The sequence below is a fragment of the Vipera ursinii genome, assembly GCF_947247035.1.
Source record: "Vipera ursinii genome assembly, chromosome: 1".
In the NCBI taxonomy this organism is placed as follows: domain Eukaryota; kingdom Metazoa; phylum Chordata; class Lepidosauria; order Squamata; family Viperidae; genus Vipera; species Vipera ursinii.
The window spans coordinates 112,407,324-112,430,168 of record NC_139512.1 but is presented as its reverse complement, the minus strand read 5'-3'; the positions used below and the strand labels follow the sequence as shown (position 1 = coordinate 112,430,168).

The 22,845-nt window shown below is 37.8% G+C and overlaps 1 protein-coding gene across 2 annotated transcripts in view; it reads left to right on the top strand.

The window, feature by feature from the left end:
- The window catches only part of RIC8A (RIC8 guanine nucleotide exchange factor A), a 37,428-nt gene that overhangs the window by 10,811 nt on the left and 3,772 nt on the right, over positions 1-22,845 (top strand). For both annotated transcript variants that reach the window (XM_083348979.1, XM_083348980.1), the window contains exons 3-10: positions 782-829; positions 6,891-7,505; positions 10,680-10,774; positions 12,474-12,624; positions 14,388-14,483; positions 17,312-17,456; positions 18,228-18,372; positions 19,450-19,569. In XM_083348979.1, coding sequence (XP_083205105.1) covers positions 782-829; positions 6,891-7,505; positions 10,680-10,774; positions 12,474-12,624; positions 14,388-14,483; positions 17,312-17,456; positions 18,228-18,372; positions 19,450-19,569 — 1,415 coding nt within the window. The remainder of the gene's footprint in view (positions 1-781; positions 830-6,890; positions 7,506-10,679; positions 10,775-12,473; positions 12,625-14,387; positions 14,484-17,311; positions 17,457-18,227; positions 18,373-19,449; positions 19,570-22,845) is intronic.

Here is a 22,845-nt window from a genome sequence, read left to right as displayed (position 1 = left end):
TATTTTACAATGCCCAGAGTTTACTTCAAAAAACAAGTATATATTTATGTAGTGTATATTGGAGGTGGTGACCCTTTGAGAGCTGTATGCAACAAAATTTCATTTTAATGTATGCCGATTAGTGTACATTCAAAGTGACAATAAAGTTATTATCCTATTCTAGTCATAGATAAGGGACGCGGTGGCTCAGTGGGTTAGGACGCTGAGCTTGTCGATCAGAAGGTCGGCAATTTGGCGGGTTGAATCCCGAGCGCCGCGTAACAGAGTGAGCGCCTGTTACTCGTCCCAGCTTCTGCCAACCTAGCAGTTCGAAAGCACGTAAAAATGCAAGTAGAAAAATAGGGACCACTACGGTGGGAAGGTAACAGTGCTCCGTGCGCCTTTGGCGTCTAGTCATGCCGGCCACATGACCACGGAAGATGTCCTCGGACAAGCGCTGGCTCTTCGGCTTTGAAACGGAGATGAGCACCAGCCCCTAGAGTCGGAAACGACTAGCACGCATGTGCGGGGGAACCTTTACCTTTACCTTTAGTCATAGAAAGATTTTTTTAAAAGTAGGTTTGAAATAACTGCCCCAATTAATAAAGCTACTTAGAAAGTAATAATCCATCTTGACGTTTCTTTTTCTTTCCTTCTTCACTCAGCTCTACATTTCATTGGTTAGCATCTGAGTAGCTAAGTATTTGGAAGAAACTGATTTACTTGTTTTAAAAATTCTCTTATGTTTAGAGAAAATTATTTTCTTAATTCATTCAAGGAATTTTCATTTTTGCTTTCTCAGAATTCTCATTGTTTCACCTTTGATGACGAAGAACAGGAAGGAAGGAAGGTATGTTGTTGTATCATTGTTTGTAGTCCACCAGGAATACTGGGTGTGAAAAATAATAATTTCTGGATTCTGGATGGAAGAAAGTCATGAACTATTCTTCACTGTGAAATATGGAGAGTTGGGCCATAGCCATTTTAAGCCATATTTAACATAATACACAGTTTTGCCTTGAAGTCCAGGAGTGCCTGCAGGAAGAAGAGAAAGGCTGCTAATGTCCAGTGAGAATTAAATCCATCTCTGTGTAAGGATGGTTAAGGTATACAATAACCTGTGGCCCTTTAGATATATTGCACCTTTTAGTAGTCTCAGCCAGCATTGCTAATGATGAGCAAAGTGGATAGCTGTTGTCCAACAATGTCTGAAGGGCTCCAAATGGCCTACTCTGGAATACTTTGGTAGCTGAACATCTTATTCTGATTTTCAGTATGAATTTATAAGGCTTCCAGTTACCTCTGTGCCAGAGAGTGTCTGCTTGTGGATCAGTACAGTATCAGTCTTGATATGATTAGGATGGCGCCCGACCTTCGCTCCTTCCGGCGTGATCTGAAGACTTATCTGTTCGAACAAGCCGGCCTGGCCTGATGGGTGATGGGCTTGGGTTTTACTGTTTTTTTAATGTATTTTAACTTATTGCTGTTGTTGGGCATCTTGTTTAATTTCTTTTAATATTTGTATTCTTGTTTTTTAACATGTATTGCCCTGTTCACCGCCCTGAGTCCTTCGGGAGAAGGGCAGTATACAAATAAAATTAATAATAATAATAATAATAATAATAATAATAATAATAATAATAATAATTAATGCAAATACAACAGGAAAAAATTACTCATTTACACATACGCACGCACATATACATAGAGCCCCAAAATATCAGATGTTCCGGCTGTGTGCAGGTTTCTGTTTAAATGTTCCAGTTAATCCAGCATCATTTCCCATTTTTCCAGTAGAGACTGGATTTTAACTGCCATAGCTGGCAAATTGGGCACAGATATTGTTGGAGCAGCAGTGCCAGAAATGCAGTGACTCTCTTCTTAGTTCTGCAGAACCTCCAAGCATAAATAAAAAGATCTGGAAATTCTATCAATTTAAATAGATTTTCCTATATAAATAAAGCTCCTTTCTTAGAAATTATGAACATACAACAAACAGTACACAAGCACTGCTTGCAGAAATTCCCCAAAATAATTCCCCAAATCTTGAGAAAACACAGCTTGGGTGATCTGCAGCTAACTGAAATAGACACTACTGAGTTATATGGACTAAGAAGAGTCTGATAAGGTAGCTTCATTTTTTTATTTATTTCCCATCTTTATTATTTTTACAAATAACTCAAAAGTGGCCAACATATCCAACACGCATTCCTCCTCCTATGTCTATATGCATGCTGTGTCTAAATGGAAAAAATTCAAATAGCTATATATATTTCTGTAGTAATAACATGTATTTCTGTTTCACTGTATATCATCATACACCTTAGCATCCAGATGTAACTCTCCATAGCATATGGCATATATAAAAGGCAGGAAGTGATGCAAAACCACTTGCACACATCAACAAATTGTAAAGGAAATGATCATTGGTAGCAGCTAGCAAGTAATTCACATGTCAATCGGATGCATTTCTTTGCAAAAAATATGATAATGCATTAAAACTCTAAAATTTGATCAGGTGATAACCAATTATACTAAAGTGACATAACTTCGAAATGTTTGTGAGAGAGTTCTCAGAGTCCTAGTGGACAATCACTTAAATATGAGCCAGCAGTGTGCTGCAGCTGCCAAAAAAGCCAACACAGTACTAGGCTGCATTAACAGGGATAGAAGTACTAATACCACTTTACAATGCCTTGGTAAGGCCACACCTGGAATACTGCATCCAGTTTTGGTCACCACGATGTAAAAAAGATGTCGAGACTCTAGAAAGAGTACAGAGAAGAGCAACAAAGATGATTGGGGGGCTGGAGGCTAAAACATATAGGGAACGGTTGCTGGAATTGGGTATGTGTAGCTTAATGAAGAGAAGGGTGAGGGGTGACATGATAGCAGTGTTCCAATATCTTAGGGACTGCCATAAAGAAGAGAGAGTCAAACTATTCTCCAGAGCACCTGAAAGCAGGACAAGAAGCAACGGATGAAAACTAGTCAAGGAGAGAAGCAACCTAGAACTAAGGAGAAACTTCCTGACAGTTAGAACAACTAACCAGTGGAACAACCTGCCTCCAGAAGTGGTGAATGCCCCAACACTGGAAGTTTTTAAGAAGAGACTGGACAGCCATTTGTCTGAAATGGTATAAAGTTTCCTGCCTGAGCAGGGGGTTGGACTAGATGACCTCCAAGGTCCCTTCCAACTTCTTCTTCTTCATATTAATATTATATTATTATATTAATATTGTTAATATTGTTAATAAGAAACAAAATTAGAATGTGCAGAATGCCTTATACAAGGCTTGCAATGCACAAAGGCAAGTGTACTGGGACCTTTAAGAAGCAAACAGTAAAAGGCAAACTAACTTGAGTTGTATCATAACAATATTTTTACTCAGACAATATAACACAAAACAAAAAAACACAATTACACATAGTCCAGTTTTCAATCCAAGGTCAGTAACGAAGAATCACCGTTGAATAACAGTTCAGGAGTAAACAAAGTCAAAGTCAAAAATCCTTACCAGTTAAAAGTCAAATATCAATACACACAGTAACAAGTCAGTCAGAGAAAAAACACTAGAGAGAGCGAGCATATGTCTATCATCTGAAATTCATTTATGCTGAATAGAATTAGTCACACCCTTAGGCCATTTCTCTTCTTAAAGGTACACAACCATATTATATGTATTTCACACAAACCAGGTTAGGACTTTAATTCCTAACAATTATTACATACCATTGATGCATACTATTTAATATCTATGCACATCATACTGCTCTTATATCTGTTTTAAATATTACTATTTAATCGACAACTATTGAAGTCTTATTAACTTTTAAAAAGCACGGGTGCTTTTATATATTCACAATGTACAGGATTGCTTTATATTGTTTGCCAGCATTTATTGTATTATTGCTTAACTTGGGAGGCAAGATGGATGGGGTGTGTAACAGGGTGATGAAAAGAAGACAAGTTTTTCATTAAACACAAAATCCTATATTCATCATTTATTCATGATCAGAAACACACCAAAAGCAACAGTACTTTCCTTCCTTGAATTATTATTTTTCAGCAATAAGAGCAGAGATGAAAATAACATCTGCATGCAGATATCTTTCTTCCATTTATTACTGGAGGAGAAAGCTGATGTAGCTTATTTTCTTTTCTTCTTCCTACTTATCAGACGCTTCCTTATTCACAAATGTTATGGATAATAATTTATTACATCAGTCCCAAAGGTATTTAAATCTCACCACATTTATCTATGATGCTCCAACATAAATCTATTGTGGTAATAGATTCAGGGAACATCAAGGAAGAGCTTGCAAACTTTACTGAAATTAGTCCTCAACTGTATGGTTACAGCTAGAAGTTAGTATACCATAGAGCAGGGGTCTTCAAACTTGGCCCTTTTATGACTTGTGGACTTCAACTGCCAGAAACTGCCATGCTGGCTCAGGAATTCTGGCAGTTGAAGTCCACAAGTCATAAAAGGGCCAAGTTTGAAGACCCCTGCCATAGAGCATGAACCTCTCTTACTTGCTTGCCTGCTGATGAACATGCTCTGGTCTACCAACTGATTATATTGGGAGGGAGCAGAGCTGTTTATGTTCTGTGAGCTGATCATAGGCTTATCCTTTCACTTGAGAGCAGGGTAGCCCATCAGTTCCCACACTAGGCTGGAGCCTTAAAAGTCCCACCGCTGGATTCCATATCGTAACAGCAAATTCCTCAATGGTGGATCCTGCCCAAGAGCCAAATGCCAACCTAAAATGGTAATAGATATGAGCTGCATAAATAGCTCATTATCATATTTTCATAATGGAACGATAGGCATACTTTAACACCATCGAAAGAGGTAGAGGCAGATGGGAAGGTCTGACACTAAACAAGTTGGTTCTGTATTTAAGAGTTAGGAGCAAGATATTGAGATTTCATTTATTTATTTTTAAATTTTATATAGCCAACCATCTCAGAAAACAAATTACTCTGGGCAATGTACAACTAAGTTAAAAAAACAGCAATACACCAATAACACATATTATTAATTGAAAACATTAAATAAAATGTAGCAGAAAATAATACAATGGGCAAAGGGATGTTCATAATAATGGAGCTACCTCACCGATTCCCTGAAATCCCCGTACCTGATAGCACAACCACGTCTTGAAGAATTTTCCGAAAATCAGAAGCAATGGTGCCAGCCTAACCTTGGGGGCGGGGGGGGGGATATTCGATAACACAGGCACCATTGACAAGAAGAGCTGCCACCTAGCGCCCACCAAATGTAACTCCCTAAATGAGGGAATCTGCAGCATTCCCTTTCTACTAGATCTGGTGGGATGGGAAAATGTAAAAATTAGGCAGTCCCTCAAAAAACTTGGCCCATGCCATGCAGGGCTTTAAAGGTCAAAAATGGGACCTTGGATTGGACCCTGGAAACAAACTGATAGCGGCTAGCCGATGCAGCTCACGGACCAGAGGGGTAATGTCTTCTATGAGGAAATAACTGCCTGTGCTGCTGCATTTTGCATCACCTGAAGGTTCCAAATACTCTTCAAGGGCAGTCCCATATAGAGATGGAGAGTGTCTAGTCTGCCTCTCTCTGCCCACCTGGGAATTGACTGCTTGTCCTGCTTCTGGGGCCATGCTGCCTGCCAAGTGACAAAGATGTCCATGTTTGATGTCTGAAAAACGGTTGTGGAAAACAAATACTACCTGCTGCATTGTTGACATACAGAGACCAAAGTCAAGTAGGTTTAGTAAAATTATTTGAATTTGAATGCATTTCCCCTCTTTTTGAATAGTGCAACTCTATAGTGAACATGGGACTGCCCAGGTAAAGTAATCTTTGTACTGCCAGGCTTTGTGTTTCTGGCAGTGTTATGACTAAGGCCTATTGGCCACTTACATCTGTCTGCAGTATAGACATGCCCTGGCATCCTCCCCCCTCCCCCCAAGCCCTCATGACATTGTCCAAGCTGTAGGTAGGTAGTTTAATTGGAATAACTCCGCCTTCTGGCTCCTGAGATTTGTTTCTCTCCTTTAGCCATGGCAGTGTATACTTGATAACTACAGTACTTCCTTCTTCATGTATTATGTGGGGTGACTTGAAGGGCATGCAGAGAAAAAGCCACATGCATGTGTGGGAGGTCATAATACACAAATGTCCCATGACAGTGTGATGTGGCTTTCTTTATCCCCTCCACCCCTTTACCCAATGGCCCTGCAGATATCTCTGGAAGGTTTTGCTGATTTGCTTATTCAGTCACTAATTACTTTAGAAAAAAAATCCCCTACTTTTTGCAATGCAAGCATGTTGAGTGAAGATGGAGGCAAAGGGCTGAATTGTTGGCTGGCTGCCATCTTGTTTGCCATCTTCTTCGCCATAAATTGATGCTGTCAATGCCATACTGCAGAGAGGAGAAATACTGTTCAGTCTCTCTGCTGTGGGGCCTTCCTCCTTCCACTTTTCTTCCTCCGAGCATCAATCTGCATAAAATAATCACTAAGCATACTCAGTCATCATTAAATTATTTCTGGATTTCCATTTATTTATTTATTTCCCTTAAGTTTTGAAAATCTCAAGAGTTTGTCCAAGCCTGCTGTTAGTGCTGTTTTGTCTATATAAGAAAAAAACATTTACAGCTTAAACCTAAGAAGTAAGGGGCATGTTTTATTTGCTATATGTCAACTTGGGATATTATAAAGTGAATGTTGCAGTAACATTGCTCGTTTGCAGATAGAAATAGAACTGAGGATCTGAACACACCGTATGGGTTTAAGATACATTAGATTTTATTGGACTTTCGAAATTGTACAAGTGCAAACATAGATAATCCTTCTTGTCTTATGCAGAACTTCATTGATTTACTACTAGATCTGTTCTTATATCTCCTTTCTGATATTTTAGAAACTGGCCATGCTTCTGATCAAGTTCTTGGAGAGAGTACTCCAGCCATCTTGTCAAGTGACATGCTTGGAAAGCATACGAATTCTGTCCCGGGATAAAAAATGCCTTGGCCCTTTCACCACCATGGAAAGTTTGAAGACACTAGCCAAGCATGCTGGGATTGTTTACAGGGAAGAGCAAATCCTGGAGGTTCCTGATCTGGATGTAATTCTGGAGGCACTTAAGTGCCTCTGTAATATTGTCTTCAGTAGTCCCCGGGCTCAAGAACTGATGTCTGAGGCTCGGTTTGTGGTGGGCCTTACAGATCGCATCAAACTCTATAATGAGAGAAACTTCCCCCATGACATAAAATTCTTTGACCTGCGCCTTCTCTTTTTATTGACGGCACTAAGGGTGGATGTTCGGCAGCAGGTTGCACAAGAACTTCGAGGTATTGGTTTAATGACAGATACCCTGGAACTTACCCTGGGAGTAAAATGGATTGATCCTCACGAGGTAGCTGCTAAAGGGGATCCTTCCCTGCCATTACCTCGGCAGGAGACAGAGCGCGCTATGGAAATCCTGAAGATCCTCTTCAATATCACTTTTGATATCAACAAAAAGGAAGTGGATGAGGTAAGACACCCAGAAGTGACACTTGAGTATTTCATTCATCGTCTTTATTCTTTACAGGTAGTCCTCAAGTTACAACCATTTGTTTAGCGGCTGTTCAAAGTCACAACAGTACTGAACAAAGTGAATTACAACTGGTCCTCGCACTTAACAGCCGTCGCTTCAAATCTGGCCTGTATTTATAATGGTTGCAGACCCCCAGGATCATGTGATTGGTGACCTTTCTGGCTGGCTTCTGACAAGTCAAAGGGAGAAGCTAGCTTGGCTAAATGACCACACAATTCACTTAACAACTGCAGTAATTCACTTAACAACAATAGCAAAAGTCATAAATTGCTCATGACTCATTTAACAACTGTCTTGCTTAGCAACAGAAATTATTATCCCAGTTGTCGTAAATTGAGGACTACCTGTATTCATTTTATTTCACCTATTATTCCTATAGTTAGGGACATGTTTCAAGTCTTCCTGGATGTCCACATCTGGGATACACCAGATATGAGCTCCAGATTATAAGAGGAAACTTGCATTAATTGCCCTACAGCTCTCCCCCTTATTTGCTTAATTACTGTGTTTCTAGGCCAGTCCAATCCCAAATGTCTGGGTGGTTATAATAAAATTAAAAAATAATGTAATAACTTGTAAGGAAACATAAAGCTATAAAGCAGCTCTCAATTGTTTTGGGCTGAAGGCATGTTGAAATAGGGCATTGTTCAATTGTTTTTGAAATGCAAGGATGGCATGGATTATATGTTGCCTCTAAGGGGAAGGAGTTCCATAAAATACAGGTTACCACTGAGAAAGCTTGCTCTCTTGTCCATGGTGCAGGTACCCTCCAAGGAGTGGGGGACTTCAGGAGACCCTTTCCAAATGACCAGGCCAAACAAGCAGATATTATTATGTCTTGGTTATGTCATGGGTATTATTTACCCAGCACTTCTTTAAAATGTCATAAACTATGTTTCAGTAGAAACAGCATCAGTTCCTTGACACCCCACCCCCCATTTGTTCCATTAAACTGGATTTTTTCCACTCTTCAAACTACATAATGTGATTCTTCTTAGTATTCTATGTATGTGTTTATGCTTGCCCAGTGAACTGCTTTTGTGCATGTAGTGACTCGCTATAACAAGGTTTCTTGGTTACATATACATGCCACAAAAATGATCTATGATACTATTTCTTTAAAGCCATTTATTTCTATATTACAAATATGTAAAATCCTGTTTGCTTCCATTATTTTAAAATATGATAGTTCTCTCTGGTACCAGTTGCTCAAATTTTTCAACAAAGTTTGGCTTTGAAAATTTAAGGTAATGTTGTTGTTGCTGCTATTATTATTATTATTATTATTATTATTATTATTATTATTATTATTATTATTATTATTATTATTATTTCCTTCAAGTCAGTCTTGATCCCTGGTGACTGCATGGTTGCTGCAATTTTCTTCACAACTTTTTCAGAAACGGCCTTTTTCCCAGGGCCAAGAAAGAGTGACAGACCCAAGTTCAACCAGCTGGCTTTGTGCCTAAGGCAGGACTGGAACTCCTAATCTTCTGGTTTCTAGACTATTATATTTAATCAAACTGGCTTTCAGGAAAAGTTAAAGACTTATTAAATTTGTATGCCTCATTATACTGTTAAAGGGGATGGGGAGAACAAATCTACTGGCTTAAAATAAATCTCCCCATCATGATACCTTCCAAATGTATTAGACTACATGATTGTATTGGTTGGAAATTATGGAAATAGGAATCCAACACATATTACTTGCGATCAAAAACTCAGCAAATTATTGAACAATCTGAAATGGCTGGACGAAAAGCCAAAATGTAGTATATTTTAGGTAATTTCTAAGAAAGCATTGCCATTACTTGTTTTATTTCTTTTAAAATTGGAAATTTCAATTCTTCATGAACCTAGCTTGATTCTATTGTCAACATTTGCCTTGTTGATATAGCAGTTATTTTATTCTCAGTCTTGCATTCTTATCACCTAACTTTTTCTTGTTATTTTGCAAAATTTGACATTTTGGGGAAAGAAAACTTGGTGTCCTCCTGGATTCACGGCTTAATTTGGAAGATCATCTAACGGCCGTGACCAGGGGTGCCTTTGCACAGGTTTGCCTAGTGCGCCAGTTGCGCCCCTTTCTGGACCGAGATGCCCTATGCACGGTTACCCATGCGCTCGTCACTTCTTGCCTGGATTACTGCAATGCTCTTTACATGGGGCTGCCCTTGAAGTGCACCCGGAGGCTTCAGCTGGTGCAAAATGCGGCTGCGCAGGTGCTTATGGGAGTATCTCAATACTCCCATGTTACACCACTCCTCTGCGAGCTGCATTGGCTTCCGGTTACCCTCCGGGTGCGATTCAAGGTGCTGGTAATAACCTTTAAAGCCCTACATGGCTTAGGCCCGGGGTACTTGCGAGACCACCTGCTGCCATTATCAACCTCCCATCGCCCCGTTCGCTCACACAGTCTCGGCCTCCTCAGGGTGCCATCGGACAGGCAATGCCGTCTGGTGACCCCCAGGGGGAGAGCCTTCTCTGTGGGCACGCCGACCCTCTGGAATGAACTGCCTCCGGAGCTGCGGACGGCCCCTGACTTCGGTATTTCCGCCGTGACCTGAAGACTTGGTTATTCCAACAAGCGGGTCTGGACTGACTATGTTTTTTAAATTTGGCTTTTATTGAGTTAAATTGTCATGTATCTATTACATTTACTGTTTAATTCTTTTTTAAATTTTATATTCCATGTTTCTTAAATTTTTTGTTGTGAGCCGCCCTGAGTCCTTAGGGAGAAGGGCGGCATATAAATTCAATAAATCTAATCTAATCTAATCAAATCAAAATTGTGGGTATACAGTAGACATACATGAAGGGACATAGAGAAATAAATGCCAGATAGGGCAGTTATGCTAATTCATCTGTTGCTATGGCTTTGCAATTCGTCACAAATTAGGGAACCAGGAATTTACAGATCCTTTGTTTTGTGTATGCTAATTTGCTTTGAAGATTTTCAAATTCCACGTATGCCATTTTCCCCTTGAACTCAAATGTATATTTGATTCTGAAAATGCATTGCTGGAACAGTATGTGTCAATAAGCAGATTGCCTAAAATAAAAACGAGCTCTTTTCTCATAATAAAGGTTTTAATTTTGTTTTTGGGCCAGGAAGATGCTGCTCTGTACCGACGTCTAGGTGCCCTTCTCCGTCACTGCCTGATGATTTCAGCAGATGGCGATGATCGGACAGAAGAATTTCACAGGTGATTGTCTGTATTACCAATACAACAAATATAAAATACATATAACAATACTAAACTATTGATAATTGGTAGGTTTAGTAATAAAAAAAGGAAGAAGGGGAAAAGTGTGGAAATTTTATAGTAACTAATTATAGAACAGCTAAATAAATTGGACTACGTTGCTTAAAATATTTTTCCCACTGTTAACAAAAGCCATGTATCTCCTTGTATAGTAAAATAAATGTAGTATCCTACTTATGTGCCCCAATATCTCCTTGTAAACCACTTCCATTTTGAGATGGGGGAAAAAACATTTTTGGGTTTTGCTGATTAGATAGGTTTGTTGTTATAGAAATGGTTAGTACACATTACGTGGAAGTAAAAAATTGAGGTAGTATGTTTTTATCTTATTCTACTGTGCTAAAAAGAGTCAGATCAGTGCTTGTCTTTCTTTTTTCCCCTTTTCCCTCCCCTTTTCCCATTGTTTTCATTTGTATTTTATACTTTGATCAGTTTAATAAAAGAGAAAGTTTAATAAAAGGGAAAAATGTGGACCCTAATATATAGTATACAGTAATTCTTAGAAGTGAAAAAAGGATGCTATGACTGAGACTGCTTTAGTGTTGAAAAATTAGGCAGCTTAGGTAGAGTATTTAAAAAGTAGAGTTTTTTAGAATTCTGCTTGATGTAAACACAGGCAACAATAATTTTATATAGAGATAAACATTATCAGCAGGAAAGGTTCTTCTGAAAATTTAATTTAATTTAATTTATTGAGATTTATATACCGCCCTTCTCCCAAAGGGACTCAGGGCGGTTTACAGGGCATAAATATAAATAACAATATAAACATTACAAACATTAAAAAACAATTAAATCAGTGCCCAAGTTAAAACAAGAATAAAACAAGCCAATAAAAACCCATGTACCCCCATCAGGCTAGACCCGCTAGTTCAAATAAATGGGTCTTCAACCTGCGACGGAAGGATCGGAGGTCTGATGTCGTCCGGAGCTCCACCGGCAGTTGGTTCCACAAAGCCGGGGCACCCACAGAGAAGGCCCTCCCCCTGGGGGCCACCAGTCGACACTCCCTGACAGGAGGCACCCTGAGGAGGCCCTCTCTGTGGGCGCGCACAGGGCGGATATTGCTGGATAAAATATTGCTGTTACTGCTGGAAATTTGCCTATGTAGTACATGGGAGAAATCCTTCTCTAGTGATCTCAGTAGGAATTTAAGAAAATAGTGAAAATGCCTCTCTTCCACTGCTTTTCATTAGTTGAACTAACTTTGTTTTCACTGATGTGAATTGTAATTTTGCCTTGAATTTATTTATAATTGGTATTACTCTTGTATTATATCATTTGTGTTTTGAACTATTGTAAATCATGTGAATTGTTGTATAAGGAGAGACACATATACTGTACATCTAACAAATAATACTAAGTGGGTACATTGCACATTATGAACAAGAGATCTGGCAAATTTGTGACTTTTATTGGACTTCTACTGTAAAAATGGCTATATAACAGCAGATGGAGGAGAAGGTGATGGAAGCTTGAACTAAAAAGGAAGGGTTTGCTGTTGTTAGACACGGCAAAATTTGAAATTTTTTCTCCTGTTGCTAAAACCTGGAAAGTACTCGAGTTTTCAGAATGAAACAGTCTTTTATTTATATTGGTTGCTAACTTCTTCCTGTTTTGCCTTTTATCCTCCCTTCAGCCATACAATCAATCTTTTGGGCAATTTGCCTCTCAGGTGTTTAGATGTTTTGCTGACTCCCAAGGTCCACCGAGGCTCCCTTGAATACATGGGAGTCAATATGGATGCTGTCAATGTTCTCCTGAGTTTCCTTGATCGACGTCTTGATAGGGTGGGTAAAGCAAAACATTTTCACAACTTCCTTGCTTGTCCCAAGCAACTTTGATACCCATGTTTGATTAGGATTTATTTGAAGTCCATCCTGTGCTTAAATATGTGACATTTACCCTACCACACAAAGATAGAAATTTCAATTATTTATCACTCCCTAAGAAAACTTATGTAATGGCAATTTGCCTGGCAGTAAAGAGGTAGCAACAACATAAATTATTGGTTATTATCTGACGTGAGCAGTTGAATAGAGAATATTCCAGAAATGCATTGCCCCATTGGTTGTTTGGTTGATACAACATCTTACTAGCTTGTGAGAGACAGATTTAATTTTTGGAATAGGAAACATTACCATTGATTTGCTTTCTCATTTTCTCTATGTTGCTGTTTAATTGTCTTCATAGCCCCATTGTCCTATTTTCTCCATAGCCAAAATAAGATTTTAACAAGGCATATGTTTATACTCTTCCAAACTAGTTTAATAGTGTACAGTATACAGTATGTCTTTCCAGTCCTGTGACAAAAATGGCAAACAGTATACAGCCAAAGTAGACATTAAGTAGCTAAGGAGATAGCCGAGGTAAACATCCTTCAGCAGGGTGCCATTACTTCCCAAGTAGGCATAGTACTGTAGAAATCCTGGCATACTTGCAAACATACCTGAAAACACTCATCGAAGCTAATATCCATAGAGTTCATAAGGATGAGCTAGAAATCACAACGAAGTCAAAACACAGGCTTCTGCATTCTCCATCTTCCATAAATGAAAGAGAAACTTTAGGATGAAGAAGGCAGTGAAGTACTTGTAGGATATGGGCACAACTGAGCACATACCACTGAAGAGATTTCCTTTGCCATGTTTTTGTAACTATTTTATGGTGCCAGTGAAAAATAGAGATTAGAAAGCTCCTTTTCATGAACCCCAAATCTTGAAATAAAGTCATCAAGCATTGATGAACTTTGGAACCAGAGCATAAGTAACTTTTGGGGGGGGGGGAATCCATTATAAATTTGAATAATCACTAAGGGACTGGTGAGAAGTCAAAGACTATCTGTACACAAAGCAATTCTCATCCAGTTAGACATTCATGCAGAAGAATATTGTGTTTTGCATGCATTAATGCCAGGATTATTCATTATGTAAAAAAAGAAAAGAAAAGACTCCCTCAAGTCAATCTGACTTCTTAGTGACTGCACAAATGTATTGGGGCTTTTGGCAATAATACAAAGGTGATTTGTAGTGATTTGAGGAATACTAGATTATTGACATTAGAGGGACATGAATTACAAATTCTGTGAATTTGTTAAAAAAATGCACTGATCTAGACTATAACTATGGGATGTCTTGATAATTTTCTTTCTAATTACTAACTAGGTTTGATCCTGCAGAGGTTTTTTGGAATCAAACCTTGACTAGATATACGTGCTAGGGCATTTATTATATAAAAAACATTGAATGTGTCAGGACGTGAATATGTCAGGACATGAAATATGTAGCAGCAGCTGCTGAAGGAAAATTGGGGAGGAAATTTTATGTAGAAATGAAGTTTATGTAGATGGCTTTCATAAAAAAGTGTTTTTTTGTCTTGAGAATTGCTCTGGTCTGTGATGTAGTCTCTTGTTGACCTGCAGTTACTCTGCAATTTTAACTAACATGGTTGATTTTCACTCAAAAAAAATATCCATACCTCCAAACCATTTTCATGCATAGAAAACCTAATGAAGAGTTGATTAAATCTCTTTCTTTTTACTCCTCTTTCACAGGGTCACAAACTCAAGGAGAGTCTTACTCCAGTGTTGAACTTGCTGACTGAAAGTGCCCGAGTCCATCGACAGACAAGGAAATTCCTTAAAACAAAGGTACCATTTTAATCAAGCAGGACACATAAAATAAAATTTGCTGAGCCAGTTACAGTATGAGGCAAAATGTACTTAAAAGACAATGTACAGCATTGATAGTAAGAAACTGTCTTTCCAGTGCTATTGGTATGCAATCCGTGGATATCAGGATATTTCTTAATATATATTACCACGATTGTTTTTGTTATCAACAATACCAATAAGATTGGAAAAGAAATATTTTGAGGGGCTAAATAAAATATATTTGGCGGGGGGAAAAGGCAAGGATTAATTTAAAAATGTTACAGGATGGATGCAAGACTCAGAGGTGGGTTTAGCTTACCTAATTGGGAATTATATTACCAGGTTGCAGCAATGTCATGGATGAGAGAATGGATTTTACTGAGGAATACTAGATTATTGACATTAGAGGGACATGAATTACAGTTGGGATGGCATGCGTTCATATGTATGGGAAAAATAGAATACACAGCTATTTCCAGAGAAATCATATCAGGAATTCTTTATTGATGGTTTGGGAGAAAATAAAGAGGAAGCATTACTTGAGGATTCCAGATTGGCTCTCAACTATGGAAGTGTTAATGCACCCCAATATGTTTAACATGGGAAACATTATAAGATATAAAGACCTACTAACAGATACGGGGAAGCTGAAAACCAAACAATAATTAGAGGAACAAAGAATAAAGATGGATTGGTACATGAGAACGCAAATACAATCTAGATATGAAAAAGATGCTAAAATAGATGGTTTTAATTTGGGGAGAACAGAGTTAGATGAAATACGGGAACTGAAGAAAAATGGATTAAAAATGTATAGCTACTTACTATATAGGGAATTAGAGGAGGAGCAAGTTAAGGAGTCAATGATAAAATGGTCAAGAAATTTTGGATATACGATTGAATTAGATAGGTGGCAGCAATTATGGGAAACTATAAACTGACAATGGCGACAGCGTATAAAGAAAATATGTACAAGATGTTCTACAGATGGCATATGTCTCCAGAAAAACTAGCTAAAATGTTTAAGGACAGATCTACGAAATGTTGGCAATGCCATCAAATACCAGGCTTTTTCTATCATATGTGGTGGACATGTGCATAAGCTAAAACCTATTGGAACATAATCAGATCATGGATAGAAAAGATGATACAACAACGTATAGAACTAAGACCAGAAATATTCCTGTTGGGTATTTTACCAGAGAAATATAGTAAAGAGAACACATATTTGATTATTCATATAACCACTGCAGCTAGGATTGTGTTTGCACAAAACTGGAAGGCACTGAAAGCTCCTCCAGAAGAAGAGGTGATCAGGAAAATAATGGAATGTGTAAAAATGAATAGATTAACAATGATAATTAAAGATAAGACAGAGTCAGAGTATTACGAAATTTGGAGGAAATTTTACAAGTGGGTGAAAAAGAGAATATGTTTAAAAGACGGCTAACAATAATTTAGATGAAAGAAAAATGAGGAGATAAGGAGGGAGACCCAGGCGACACAGTATTGCATAACCGGAGGTAGTATAAAAATTTAAAGAAGTATATACCGAGAAGGTCAGATTTATAGAAATATTGATGTAATAGAAAATTAATGTTATCATACCTAATATAGATATTGAAAATCTAAGGAGAGGAGCTGCTCGGACATTATCCCTTAATTGCATTGGAAGAGGAATGGGAGGGAAGAAAGGAGAGGAGAGAGGGAAGAGAGTAGAGGAGGGGGAAGGAAGTAGGAAGGTTGGAGGGAAACAGGAGAGAAGTGGGGAGAAACGGGAGGGGTGAGGGAAAGAGGAGAGGAGAGGAAGAAGAGGGAAGTAGGAAAGAAAGGAGAAAGGGAGAAAGAAAGTAGAGAAGAGGGAAGAGAGAGAAGGAGGGTGGATACAGTGAAAGGGGAAATGGACGAGCAGCACCCAAACCTACGTGTATGTATCTATGTATTGCGGTATATTTGTTGATTTGCTTGTGGAAGAAATGGAAAAATAAAAATGAATATAAACATTAAAAAAGGATATTTCTTAATAAAGTTCTGAGGGAGATTTTTTCTGTTTTTGCATTTCTGGATGGTGCAATTGCTATATAAAATGTAAATACTTTCACGTTGTGTTGTGTTCTGAATGATCATATCCCTGCATTTCTTTTGGTATTGCTGTGGAAGTGATTTGCAATTGCTTTCCTCTACCTTTTTTCTAGAGTTCGCACCAGGGCCAACCCTGGTTTCCAAAATCAGCCAGTGGTGACTAGTTGCTACCACTGAGACAACATATCTTTATAACAGGTGATCAGGAGTATGTGGTACTCAGCAAGCACAACAAGTGGTTAAAGAGGAGAAATGCATTTGAGTATTTCTCTTAATTCTATTTTATCATTTGCCAAACAAAGGGGGAAACTTGTGTCACCATTATTCAAGGATTTGTAATTGAGTTTTCATAGTGTAATTCACGGTGAGGACTGAGCTGCAAAAAAGAATCTGCGGGCTGTATGTGGACCATACATTGCTGGTTTCTTATTTAGAACATAAATGTTTGGTACATCTTGGCAAGGCAGAGGTTAAGTAGAGCCCGTTTACTGCTCACTTATCACAGTGTCAAGCAACCCACCAATGGTGCCATTGAAGTTCCTCCCCAGCCCTTAGTTGTCCCAAAGAAGGAAGTAACATTACCCACAAGTACACAGATCCAAAACAGAAGAAGTTATCAGTAAATCAGTACAACAAGAAGGCATCTGTATTTAATAGGATGAGATTAATCTTTCTGAAGCCATTTTCAGGGCTTCATGAAACCAAGTTTAATATGGCTCTAAGCATCACTTATGGATTCACAGGTACTTCCTCCATTACGGGATGTGAAAAATAGACCTGAGGTGGGAAACCTGCTGAGAAATAAACTTGTACGCCTCATGACTCATATTGACACGGATGTGAAACACTGTGCTGCTGAGTTCCTGTTTGTACTCTGCAAAGAAAGTGGTAATTATCCATGCTCTCACTTGTTCATCTCGGGCCTGTTGTTATGCTTGCAGTTTGAATAAGTAAATAGGAACAAGCTGATCCCTCTAACCGAGATGTTATTTGGATGTCGGTTGAATATTAAGAATGCAGGTAAACTGGGATCTCATAGATTATTGGATTAAATTAAATTTCATGGAAATGAAGGGAAATGTCGTTCACTAGACCAACTTTAAAATTAGGGAAGATAAACAAACTTGAATAAAATGCGTTGCTGCCGGGCTTGGAATCCTTTGTAGCTGTCAATCATACTTTTCCTCACAGCGAAGCCACTATTGGTTTTCTTGAACATTACAACAGGAAAAGTAGCTTTGCAAAGATGCCTTTTTTCAGATAGTATTTCTCTTTTAAATGCTTTGCCTTGCAGACAGTATGCAACCTTCTAACGTATATGACATCTAACTAATTTTCCTTCTTGAGGAAAAGGTAAGGAAGTGGCCTTAAGAAGAATAGAATTAATTTTTTACCAGGTTCACTATAATACTATATAAGAATGCTTCTAAACAAGTGGTGACAATCAAAAGAGTTTTTCCAATCCAAATGAGTCATGCTTCCATCCAGCTGTATCAGTAACAGAGAGGAATCCTGTTGGTCAGCTCAGCTTCCTCCTCATCTGTGATTTGTGGGTTTGCAAGAATATACCTCCTTGAAAAGCTAGTCTGATAAAGATGAGACGTATTTCCTACCATTTCAATTCATTTGTTCCTAGTTTGACCTTCTGTGTCTCCACAGTGTCACGGTTTGTGAAGTACACAGGATATGGAAATGCTGCTGGTCTTCTGGCAGCCCGAGGCCTCATGGCTGGGGGACAGACCGAAGGAGAATACTCTGAGGATGAAGATACTGATACAGAGGAATACAAGGAAGCAAAACCCAAGTAGGGATGCATTTCATGCTTTGCTTCCTTAAATATGATCTTTGCTTCTGCTTCTCTGGTGCAAATAAATCCCTGTCATATTTGGATGTTAGAATCTTAGCACAGAAGTCATTTGCAGGAATCCATTAAATCAACCAGCCTCCCTATGAATATCACAGCTGTTTTACAAAGCCCGCTTTGCTGCTTAAGAGCTCTTACCATCAAAAATACCTCCTGATACTCAGTGGAATCTCATTTTTTAAAAAGACCTGTTGCTTTTTGACTTCCCCTGCCTCATTTTGTTACTTGATTTCTCTTAAGTTTCTTATTTTCTATTTGTTTCCTTGTTCAGTGGTCTCTTTCACTTCTTGCCAAGTTATTCACAGATAGACAATTCCTTTTACCTCGAGCTTTTGACCTAATTGACAGTGATAGTTATCAGCCCAATAGATATGCACAAAGTTGTAATCTAGGTATTTTGACATTTTTAAAAATTACATCTCATTTTAAAATTGGAGGAAGGTGAAACAGGAGGGAAACATGTAATGTAATATATGTTCCCCTCATGCTTCACCTTCCTCACATTTTTCTGCACACATTTAGTGTACATTTACATTCATTTAGTGTAACGTGTAGAAAGGCAACTGCTCTATGTAAGATGTATTAAACTGAGAATTTCCTTGTAACTTTAGAAGTAAGAATAATAACAGAAAATTAATGGACAAAACTAAATAAAGAAGAATAATGTAATGGACATGTTTTGGGAAGAGAAACCCAATATTACTTGCATATTCTATGTAGTTCTTCTTCCTCTTCATTTTAGTAGCATGTGTTTGTGTTAATCAAATGAATATCAGAATTATATTTTAGGCTACTCAACATACCTTTTTTTTACTCTTATCCATTAAAAAACAACATCCAAGAAGGGAATATACCATTTTATCACATATTCCCTTTGCCCTTTTGATTTTTACAAGTGGAAAAGCTGGTTATCGTTACGTTCCTGGAAAAAAATGAATTGGACTTGTTGATTCATTGTTCATGTTTCATATATTCTACCTTCTTTTCTTTGGGTTACTATGTGATTCAACTATTTAGCATTAATCCTATTACTGGACGTGTGGAGGAAAAGCTTCCCAATCCAATGGAAGGAATGACAGATGAACAGAAGGAGCTTGAAGCAATGAAACTGGTGAACATGTTTGACAAACTCTCCAGGTACTAAAGGATACAGCAGAAATGGATTGTTAGTAGGAGAACAGGCTGAAAGAGAGCAATTGGTTAAATCAAAACCTCTAAGATACAGAATTACAATGGATTCAGACAAGTTATTTCAAACTATTTAATTTTCTTTGGACTAATTTACTACTCAGTTTGATGGTTCTGTTAACATTGGAAGAAATGTCTGCAAGCAAAACGGTGAGCCCAGAGTATGGTTGAAGAGATTGATTTAGTCTTCCTCATTTAATTATATTACTATAATCTCTGCACTGAAAGGAGCTGAAGTGGTGCCCTGCCTTCAAACTTCAGTAAAATTATCCAGGATAGATTGACCGTAATAGTTGCCATACCATGGTTTTTAAAACATGTTTGGTCTTGCTGGAAAATCTTGTTGTATGTAAAAAGTGGGAAGTTTTAAGAGGCGAGAATAAGAGGTGTCTGACAAAGGCTGAAATGATATCAGAAAGAATTGCAGAGCAATTTTCTGATTAGCTCAAGAGAGAAGGATGTTAGGGCTATTACTTTCAGTGGCAATTCTAACACTGGCTTGGCCTTACTACAGAACATTAAGGATCTCAAAATCATATTTTTAAAAATATATTTTATTAATTTTTTTCAATAACAGTCCTTAGTGCTTAGTAAACAATGTGTTGTCTGGGTTCATATATTTAACAACAATTAATAATAATTAATTTCTATAATTCCATAGTCAACATACTAGCTAGTGATACATTTCCTTGATTTTCTCTTCTTTCAATAGTATTCTCCTTTTATCAACATTGAGCAAATACAGTTCTTAGTACTTTTGATACATACAAAATTGAATGTAAGCATTTTTCTAGTGTTTATAGAGATAAGAATAACAGTGTATAACATCTTTTCTAATCAGCTTGTTTCAGTTGTGTTTGCAAAAGGTTGTCTTACTAAGTCACTATAGATTCTGCTTTCAGAATTCTTATTTAAGCTTAACTTCCCCTCAGTATTCAAAACATTCTTGGCAATTATTATTTTCTCAAGATTAATTACATTTAAGTATCGAAATATTTCATTCACATAAGCCATCCCAATACTTTTACATTTCCCATCTCATAAAAAAAATACTATACTACTTATAAATCTCATCCCTCTTACTTTAGGACCCATTTATATGCAAAGTTTATCTTTTTAAAAAAACCATATTCAAACAAGTGTTTAGTCATATAGTATTCCATCTGGTAAATCAAATCATCTGATCTCTTGAATCTGACTGTAGCTTTCTTCTTTTGCCAAGTAGCTTTCCAAGTCAGTGTGTTCAGCTTGCCAATGGATTCTTCCTGTGTTTTTATTAATGTTGGGAATGAGAAAGACAAATTAGGTAGGGTGCTTTTGAGGGGGAGTTTTGCCCATTTATATTCATTAGAGCCTTTCCACTTTCCTTTTCCCTCAATTTCTTTTTTCATTTTTTGTTTCCCAGCTCTATAATCCATTTTATTGAATCTTCTTTCTTACCCTCAGGTTTGTCTTGAAATATTGAAAGATAAGCCTTTTCCAGTGTTATCGTAGAATCTTGCAGATTTTTCTTTGCCTGTGATAAGCTGTGATTCTTTGTTTGTAGCTTCCATCTTTGGGTCACTTTCCTCTAGTTTGTATTCTGTGGTCTGATTTGTTTGTTCATTATAATCATTTTCTGAGAGTTTTTAAATTGAGGGTTTAAGTTAAAGATGTGCTCATTTATATCATCAAAAAATTTTTTAATCTCATCATGATTTCAGAAAGTGTCCTTTGAATTAGTTGCAACATAGCATGCAATTCCTCCTGGAAGATATTTGCCTTGTCTTGAAATATTACTCCTGCAGGTCTCTGATATTTTAGGCAGGGGACTTCAGAAGAGACTATTAGGTGTGGTTTCCTGTCACTTTTAGTTGGGTATGCAACATCCATTTTATCTCTCCCTTCCAAATTATCTTTCACAGGTAACATAATCCCTGTATATTAGTATTATCAAGCCAACCAATCTTAAGGTCCTAACAACCAAATCTTGTATAGTTCATATCTTTATGTATGGTTTTTATAATCCAATATGTTTCCAATTGTCAATCCACCACTGAAAGCGATATTTTATAACATTTCTTCTACTCAGGGGTCCTACAATTATCAATCAGCCAAAATTGCAGTTCAGAATGTTCAACCACTTAAGAACAGTCCAGTAGCTTTCCCCCCCCCAGAAAAGTAGCCAAAAGTTAAGTTTTTTTTCTCTGAAAACAATTCTTGTGCTTAAAAAATCACAACTCAGTAAGTGTGTATAATCCCAGGTCAGCAGTTTTTATAATAATTGTTGTCACTCTGTAGTAAATAGCCCAATGTATTTTTTCCTCTATTCCCAGCTGTTCTTCGTTAGCTAGGAATCAGGATCAAAGAGACAAGTTGTTCTCTATTTCTGGGTGTTTTGCCAGTTTCTGAGCCAAGGCAGCTATAGTTCTATACTCTGATCCGCCACTAGATGTTAGTAACTCTTCATTTCCCAACTTTTAAAACAGTTATTTTCTTGTAATTTTGTCAATACTCTTTCAAATATGAAATCTTAACAATTTCCATAGTTTTCAGGTTTATCCAAACTATAGCTTTATATTAATTCAATTTCAATGTATTTCTGCCCCCCATAAAAATTAAATTGCCACTTCCATGTGTAGAAGGGTGGGGCTGATCCCCTTCCTTCTCACTTTTGGAGGATTTTTGCTTTTGGGGGATTTTTTCCAGGAAGTCAGTTGCAAAGTAGAAGAGAAAAGTTTGATATTCTCACCCAGTTCCAAACACATTGTTCACAGTCTGTTCTAGTTAGTGGTTTAGTTATCTGCTGGTAGCTTGGGCTGGTCACCAGAGTGCAGCTAGCCTTTCTCCTGTCAGTTTGGAGGGCTTCCCCTGGATCAAACAGATTGACTGCTGTCTTTCCGTGATCAACGGGGGCCCCTCCTTCGTTGCCTCTCGGGGGCGACTTTAGACCCATTTAGGGTCCCCTGCAGGACGAAACCAGCCATGGGGTGCGAAGCCCTGCAATCCCTCAGCTGTGTCGCTACAATGCAAAACTCCCAAAATCATGTTCTTAGGCTGAGTTCACACATCATAGTAAATGGCTAATATGTTTTGCAGGGGGATATGACTTGACATACCAGTTTGATTATACATATTAATTTGTTTTGGCTTCAAAATTTTATTCAGATTCTATGAGCATTAAAATGCTGATTGAGCCATATGAGGAAGGTATAATTTTATTACTTTAAACATTCTAATGGCACT